An 8278-nucleotide genomic window follows, 5' to 3' on the forward strand; every position below is an offset into this window, starting at 1 on the left:
CACTGAGTTCCAAGGGATTTCTGTCAATGGAGATGTTTGTTGCATGTTCCCCCTTTTGGCAGCAAACAGGTTGGTGTTGGTTTTGTTTTGTCACAGCAGAGCCAGGAATTGGAATTGGAAAAGGAATTTTTCACAGTCTGTGTTCCAAACATGCTGCATTCCTGGATTGGGGATTTTCTACTGAAGTTGTTTGTGTTTGCTCATCATAGGAGCAAGTCCAAGTCATGCTAAACCAAATAATTTGTCCTCACCTGATGTTTATTTTCTGTCACAGTCTGTTGATTTCCCTTGAATGTCAAAGTTGGATCAGCTGAATTTCTTTTGTTTTTTCCCAAGCACAATAAATAAAGTTATCAAGTGACACTAGGTGAGGGCAAGGCCCATGCAGAGGTAGTACTGAATCCATTGGAAATGGGTCAGGGTAACTGTGCAAGGTGGAACTTTCCTAAATCTAAACAATAATGTACAGGATTTGCTTATTCCCCAGGGATTTATGATTAAACAAAGCTCACCCCAGTCATTTAACAGCAGAGACCACCACACTCAGCTGGTCCTTTTTGTGCTGTCTGGTTGTATATTTTATTCTGAATTTACAAAAGATTTTCAAGTCTCACCTCTTCCAGCAGTCACTGAACCCAAAGTCTGTAGCAGAGTGGGTTTAGCCTCTCCCAGAGGGCTAAATTAAGTCAATCTTTACTCTTCCCTTGCCAAAGCAAAGAAAGGAGCTGCTCCCTGTGTACCAGCATGGTTTGTGGCTCTCTTACCTGCACACAGGGTGTGTTCCCACCTTAAGCTGTCCCAGAACTGGGAATCAGTCCTAAGACACCACTTCTCACTGCCACCACCTCAGGAAGGCAGCAAGGACATGCAGTGTGACCTGAGCAGTTCTTCCTTTCAGGTGACATCCACAGCACTTAAATGCTGGGAATAGCTGGACAAATTCAAGCATCCAGGAGGAAAAGGCTTTTTATCAGCGCTCGGGTCTCATCCCTTCAGGATTCTTTAACAGAGGGAATAACGGGTGTGCTGCAGTCCCCCTAGGAGCCTCTCCTGGGACTGATCCAGACAAACCCCTGGGCATCACAGCAGCCTTTGCAGGAGGTAAATGCTTTTATCTGACCACAGGTTTTCCTGTGGTCAGTGTTCCCTGGGTCTCATTCCAGCTCCTGCATTTCCAGAGCAGATCCGTTCTCTGCTCTCACGAGTGGCTCATTGGTTGTTTTTAGGACAGCTTTTAGCTGATGCCAGAACATTTTCTGCTTGTGTTCCTCAAGGCTCCACTTCAAGTAAGTTTTCCTTCTCAGCAGTTTCCTGAGTTTGCTGAATTTCTGTGGGACGCTGTGGGGTGGGAGATCTTCCAGCACAATCATGATGAGGGAATCCATGTTTTCGTTCAGGACCCGGTGTTCGGCAAAATACAGCTCGTACTGGCACCAGCAGCTGTTCACAAAGCTGGGAGACAGAACAAAAAGCACTTTATGGCTGTTCTCTATGCAGTAAAAAATGTTCCCAAGCACAGGATGCCCTGGCTTGAAATCCCTCTCATGGTAGCATGTCCTGAACCCATCATTTTCCAGCTTTTTCAGCAGGTTCTCTTTGGTCCAGTCGGCGTCGTGCTCGCTGTACGAGATGAAGGCATCAAAGAGTTTGTTCTCTGGCCTCTTGTCATACTGCCTCCTCTTGGCCATGCACCAGTACCAGCCCATCCTGATGTACCAGGGCCCATCCAGTCTCCAGCAGAGCAGGGTGAGGGCCAGCACGGCCAGGCTGGCAGCGGCAGCAGTCACGGCCAGCTGGACACCCAGGGAGCAGCGCAGCAGCGTCAGGCGGCTGCTGCCCACCAGGGAGCCCCGGCGCTCCGGGGGGAAGCTGCACCTCATGGCCCCCCTGTCCCTGATCTCCAGCTGGGGCTCGTGGAGGTAGATGTTCACGAACCAGTACAGGTCACAGGTACAGAAATAATGGTCCCCTTGGACAGTCAGAAGCCTGAGGCTCGTCAGCGGGCCGAACGTGGCCTCCACAATGGTCGTGATGGCGTTGTCACTGATGTCCAGCTCGACCAGAGAAGCTGGGAGAGAGCCACGCTGCAGAAAGGAGATCTTATTCCCTGACAGGTTCAAGTACTTCAGCCCTGGGAGGGATGCCCCGAAGCCATCGGGCAGCTCTGGGATCAGGTTGTGGCTGCTGTCCAGGCTGGCCAGTGCAGGAAGATGGCCAGCGGGCTCCAGACGTGTGATCAGGTTCCCAGAAACATTGAGGTGTTCCAGCTTCTCCAGGGCAGAAGTTAAGGACAACACCTTCACCTTGTTTTTACTAAGATCACATTTTTTTAAGGCTGAGGGAAAAAACTCCGTGTGTACACCTGTAATTTTGTTATTTTGAATCCTAAATATTGTTAAGTTGGAGAGGGATTTCAGACTGGGGGAGATGACCCCGATGTCATTGTTGCTGATGTCGAGATGCTGCAGGGAGGGGGGGAAATTGGGAAGTACAGAAATGAAGTTGCTGCTGAGGTCCAGAAATAACAGTTCTTCCACTGTGTCAGCAAACCACTCTGGCAGCTCCACAATGGAGCAGTTGGACATTCCCAGGTGTTTCACTTTCTCTGGAAGGCTTTCAATGGGTGTCCCAACCTCCTTCCTGACAAAGGAGATGGCGTTGATATGTACAGTTCCAGGGGGAGGGACACACATTGGAAGTGCATTGTTGCTTTCTGAGAACGCTCTGTAGATGAAGTGGTTTCCTTGAACATACATTTTTTCCAAGTTAACAAATTTTTTAGCAAAATTCGGTGGTATTTGGCTGATGTTGGTGAAGGACAAATCAATTTCCTTGATGCTGGAAGGGAGGCACAGCGTATCCAGGCTGTTGATGGGGTTGTTGCTGATGTTTAGGAACAAAAGCTGGTGGGATGGGAACTCACAGAAGGACGAAGCATCCAGGATGTTAATGGTTAACTTGTTGAAGCTGGCATCAATGGACAGCGTGTTTTCCATGTGGAAGAACAGGGTAAACAGGTACAGAAGATCCATTTCCACGTTGTTGTGACTGATGTCAAGCTCCAAAATCCTGTCCAGCTGGGCTTTGCAGAGATTCTCATCCAGTTTTAACATCAGCTCGTCCTGGGTGAGGTTGCTGTGGGACAGGTTGAGTGTCCCATTGATGGGAGTTCCACAGAGAGTGGGCTCAGGTGTGGCTGTGGGAAGGGCTGTTGTGTTCCCCTCTCCCTTCCTAAGAAGATTCCCTGGGCTTCTCCTGAGCCTGGGGCTTAGAATTTGCAGGAGAGACCGAACTCCAGAACGTGACAGCTCCTCTGCAGGAGCAGAAGGCTCCAGAGCAGCCCCTGAGGATCTGCCAGAATTCCTGGAAAGCTGCAAAGACCTCGGAGCTTTGCCAGCAGGTGAGAGCTTCAGGTGGGGTGGGAGATCTGACAGAAGCAGCTTCTCATCATTAAATGATAAATCCACAGAAACCAGGCTGAGCAGACTCTGGAATGCTCCAGGCTCAACAGCCCTGATCCGATTGTAGGAAAAGTCCAGAACTTCCAGCCAGTCAAATCCTTCCAAGTCTCCCTTGGTAATTTTTTCAATGGCATTATGTGAGAAATTGAGAACTTTTGCTGTTTTTGGAGCTCGTGCTTCTGAGACAGAGGAGAGATTTGAATAGGAGTAGTTATAAACCAGGAAGGCTGGAGGTGTTCTCCACATTAGGAATCCATGTGCCCCACTGAGTAAGAAAGGAATGAAGTAGAAATGAAAGCAGCCAGAAAGGATCCTCATCCTGGAGAAAATAAATGTTAAATCCATCATTATAATATGTTAATGAATACAAATTAAAATTAATCCAAATTTGCTGGAAGTCCATATCAAATTATAATAATTTGGAGGAAGGGGGTTTGCATTTTCCATTTTAAAAGAGGCTCCTGCCTTCCTTAGCAGACACCTGTCTTTTCCAACCAAGACAATTTGAAATGCCCTTCATGGCTCTGTGGGATTCAGGTTTTATGTCTCCCATCCCAGTGCACAGCAACCAAGTAAAAAAAAACCTGTTCAGCCGCTCCAGTGTCACCGCAGGGAGCTCCATGTAATTGTGTGATCCCGGATCTTCCCCTGAGCCCAGCCCCTGGAGCTTTGCTCTGCCCTGGATTTACCAGTGACCATTTGTTTGGCCTTTCTTGTCAGAGTAAGTTTTCTTGGAAGAGCAGGATATGGGACCAGACGGGAGGTGTCACTGCCCCAGTGCCCCACAGCATTGCCAGCGCCGGGAATACTGTCACGAGTCCCTGACAGTCCCCACTGCTCCAATCCGCTCCCTGCAAAGGCAGGTGCAGAGCTCCATGTGAATAACCCCTGTCACCACAGTCCCCTTTGCTGCCCACCAGCTTTAACTGAAGGGAAGGGACGCCAGGGACCTCCCAGCTCTGTCCCCACTGCCAGCAGGACCCCCAGCCTGTGACCGTGGTCACAAGGGTTTTCAGGATGAAGAAGAGACGAGAATGTTGACTCTATGATCAGAAGGCTCGATTTATTATTTAATGATATATGTTACATAAAGACTATACTAAAAAGAAATAGAAAAGAAGAAGTTTCTTCAGAAGCTAGCTAAGCTAAGAATAGAAAAGAATGAATAACAAAGATCTGTGTCTCAGACAGAGAGCAAGAGCCAGCTCTGCCATGAGTGGTCAGTAAATCCAAACATCCACAGGAGACCAATCACGGGTCTACCTGTTGCATTCCACAGCAGCAGATAACCATTGTTTACTTTTGGTTGCTGAAACTGCAGCTTCTCACAAGGAAAAATCCTAAGAAAAGATTTTTCATGAAAGATGTCTGCGACACCCAGCCCACCCCACGTCCCGCAGGAACCCCCGGAGTAGGATAAGCATTTTAATTTATCGCACAGCTCTCTCCTTGCTTCCAGCCACGCTCCCACCCCTCTGACCCCTGTACCTGCTCTCCTGGGCGCTCCTTCCTCCCTTTCTGCTACCTCGGGTGCCTTTTGTGGAGCTGGGAGCGGAGGGGACACCCCGGGACCGCCCAGCCTCGCCCCCTCCCCTGTGCCCGGCGGAGGAGGAGGAGGAGGAGGTGCCGGAGATGATGCTCCCCGGTGAAATCCGCCAAGTTTTCCTCTTCGAGCATTGCCCAACCCTTGCCCGAGGGGGAAATAAAAGGTGGAAGTTGCTCGTTTAATGCATCACAGCGTGGTCCCGAGGTTTGCCTCGGCCTCAGCATCACAGGTGGGGGGAAAAAGTGAGAAACCGAGTTCAGCAAGGAGGGCATGGGTTGGCCGGAATCCAGCAGGGACAGACTGCAGGAATGCCGAGGGAGCTTGGAGTGATCCTTCCAGGAGAACACAGAGCAAAGAATGGAGCAACACCCTGGTGCTGTGGTCATGCTCTGTCAAAAACAACACTGCTAAGGGGAACAGAGCCGAAGGAATGATCCAGACAAAGCTGACTCCGCCTTCATTAACTCAGAAATTCAGGTTACACTTGCTGTTAGCCCATTCGGGTGACCAAAGGCACTCAAACTCCTCATAATCATGAAATGACATCAACTGTAACTTCGCCTTTGCCTCTCCCTCAAAGAAAACAATGTAAAAACAGCTTGAGTGGGGAAGGAGGTCAGAGGAGAGGCCATCACACATCCTGGGGTCAGCTGATGCCCCACAGGGACACCTGGATTAGAACCTTACTCTAAATTATTACCTGGAGCTTTCACTGGGGCCAGAGCTTGCCTTTATCTCGCATCCAATTTTGGTTTTTTCCACTCTTTTGCAACCAGCAGTGACTGGAAACTCTCACAGCAGGGCAGAGGCCCCTCTGTCCAGCCCTGGGGGCTGGAAAACCCAAGGTGGTTTGTGCTGGTTGTCTGTCTGGTCTGATCAGGCCCTTCCCTGCTGTGGCAGGTTCTGGGAATTGCCCCACAGTCATCCCTTCTTCAGGCAGATCCCAACCTGCTTGGATAAAAGGGACAGGAAATTGATAAGCTGGGATGTCAGGGAGGGTTTCCTGCTCCTGCTGTCAGTATGGAGTGAGGCCTTGTAACTGGAGAATTCTCCAGCTGAATACAGTGGTGCTGCTCATGAGCCTTGGGCCATGCTTTGCTTTGGGAAGATGGGACAGCTGCATCCTAGCTCAGGGGCCAGCAAAATCCCAGAGAGACTCAATCCTGGTTGGAAGGGACAAAGTTAAAAAAGCTTTCTGGTACAAGCAGAGTTATTCTACCAACTTCCTGTGCTGGAATTATTCTGTCATTTATTTCATTCAATACCCTCTCTGTGCATTTTTTTAAGCAACCTCTTATTTTGGGAATTGAGGGAAGAGCAGGACATAAGAAAGGTCTGAGTGAGCAAGGAAAGTCCACACCATGTGGCCAAGAGCAGGACCAGTGCATTAAATCCCAAAACAGGTCATGTGCCACTTGTTCCGTCTCTCTTTGCAGGGAAAGGCTTTTTGTGCACTGGGAATATTGTTTAATGGAGGAGAGCTCAACCTGCACAGGAGCTGCTCAAATCCAAACAGGATCAGCACCAGCTTTGAGGAGGCCAGACCTGACAGGAGCTTTTCTTATTAAGGTGGGCTTGGATTTAGGTGCTGTATAAAAATATAAGGTACTGATGACCTGGAAATGCACTTGTCTGTATGAAACAGCTCTACTTCCTGAAGGTGTAGGAGCAAATCTAAGCCAGCTGTTGGTCAGGAGGGAATGGGAGAGGAGGGGGAGCAAAACATGTTTCTTTTGGAGGTGGATGTGGGTGCTGGGGCAGCCCAGATTCCAGGCAGGAATAGCTGTGAGCGTGGAGCTTCCTGTGCAAGGGGAAGTCAAGGCTGAGGAACACCTGGAGGAAACCCTCGAGTCGAGGGTTTGCCAAGAACCTGTTTGGTCACATCATGGCAAAAGCTGCTGTTGGGAGGCACCAGGTGCTGTGACTTCTGAGTCAGGGATGTGCTTCCCCCTCCCTCCAGGGAGTTCCCCTCCATGTGGGGAATTCTGACGTTCCACAAAATAACTGTTCTTGGCTTGCCCTCTGATCTAATCACCACAAGAAGGGAGGGATGAGCAGGAAGAGTGACTGTGTTGTGTTCCCTTCCTTGGCACAGCCTGAGGGATGCTGAGGCTGCCCAGAGCTGGGGGGCTCCAGCCTTTCATCAGGGCAACCTTGATCCAAAATAAAACCATCCCAAGGGATTGTGCAGCTCGGATCCGCAACGAGGGGGTCCAGCCAGCCCCTTGTGCAGGCAGCAGAAGGTGAAATGATTCCATCTTTTCCTGCTCTGTGCTGGCTGCTGATGCCTCTGGCAGGCAGGAAGGCTGGGAAGAGGGGACTCTGGGTACAAGACTGTTCTATTGAGAAATTATCCATGTAAAAGATTTTTCCCCCTTTCCAGCTCCCTCTGCCACCTTGCTGAGCCTCAGAAATCAGGATATGAGCAAGAGCAGTGTCAATTTAAATGCCAAATCATGCTGCTGCTGCTGTTTGGGTTTTCTGCTTGGTGAGACACTATAATGTCTCACCCAGACAGTCCAGCAGCCCAGGGGAGTATTTTGGGCATTATTTCCCCACTCATCTGCCACGAGGCTGGCAGGTTCCTGCCCTGCAGCCATCAGAAATTCCTATGCCTTGCACAAGGGCTGCAGAAAGGAGAAGTGTGGTGGGCACACGGAAGTGACCAACACGCGCTGACCGGACACTGTTGCTACAGCCCCAGACGTTCCAGGCTCTGCTGGGTGTTGGCCATTACAAACTTGTTCAAAAATATAATCTAAATCTACTTCAGATCCTCCTGTCAGCAGCATTTCAACTTATCTGATCCCTCCCAATTTACTTCTAGGAATGTCTAATGCCAGCAAATTAAAACTTCCCAAATGTTCTTGGTGAGGTAGACACACTATGGGGAACTGGACCTGGTGTCAGGATGTTCAGCAAAATAATTGTCCTTACAGTGTTAAATATAAATAAATAAACTGAATGTCCTGGGAAGCAGGCCAGAAAGAGCAGCTGAAGAGGGGTGAGGTGCAGTGACAGGAGAATACAATTCCCAGCAGTTACAGTGAGGTAACGTGGGTGTTGGGAGGCAGCAGGAACAGTAGGAAAACCATGAGTGGTGCTGTGGCTCCTGAGCAGGAAGTGTTGGCTTCACTTTTTCCTTCTGTTGGCAGCTGAACTCCTCCCTTGAATCTTCAGTTATTTTTCAGTGCCTTTTCTGAGTTGAGTTTACACCTTAACAATGGCATCAACGAGGGGGGAACGTGCCACACACGAGCCAGGCAGGAAG

At 49.6% G+C, this 8278-nt stretch overlaps 1 protein-coding gene across 1 annotated transcript; it reads right to left on the reverse strand.

The window, feature by feature from the left end:
- Window positions 1–570: 570 nt before the first annotated feature.
- Window positions 571–3779, reverse strand: LOC136555149 (toll-like receptor 2). Its single transcript, XM_066547740.1, has 2 exons — window positions 3307–3779; window positions 571–3267 (listed from the first exon to the last, which is right to left on the reverse strand). Exons 1-2 carry the CDS (start codon window positions 3777–3779, stop codon window positions 1155–1157), a joined length of 2586 nt encoding a protein of 861 aa, XP_066403837.1. The 3' UTR covers window positions 571–1154.
- Between the last annotated feature and the right edge of the window lie 4499 nt (window positions 3780–8278).

The sequence above is a fragment of the Molothrus aeneus genome, chromosome 3 (assembly GCF_037042795.1).
Source record: "Molothrus aeneus isolate 106 chromosome 3, BPBGC_Maene_1.0, whole genome shotgun sequence".
NCBI classification, from domain to species: domain Eukaryota; kingdom Metazoa; phylum Chordata; class Aves; order Passeriformes; family Icteridae; genus Molothrus; species Molothrus aeneus.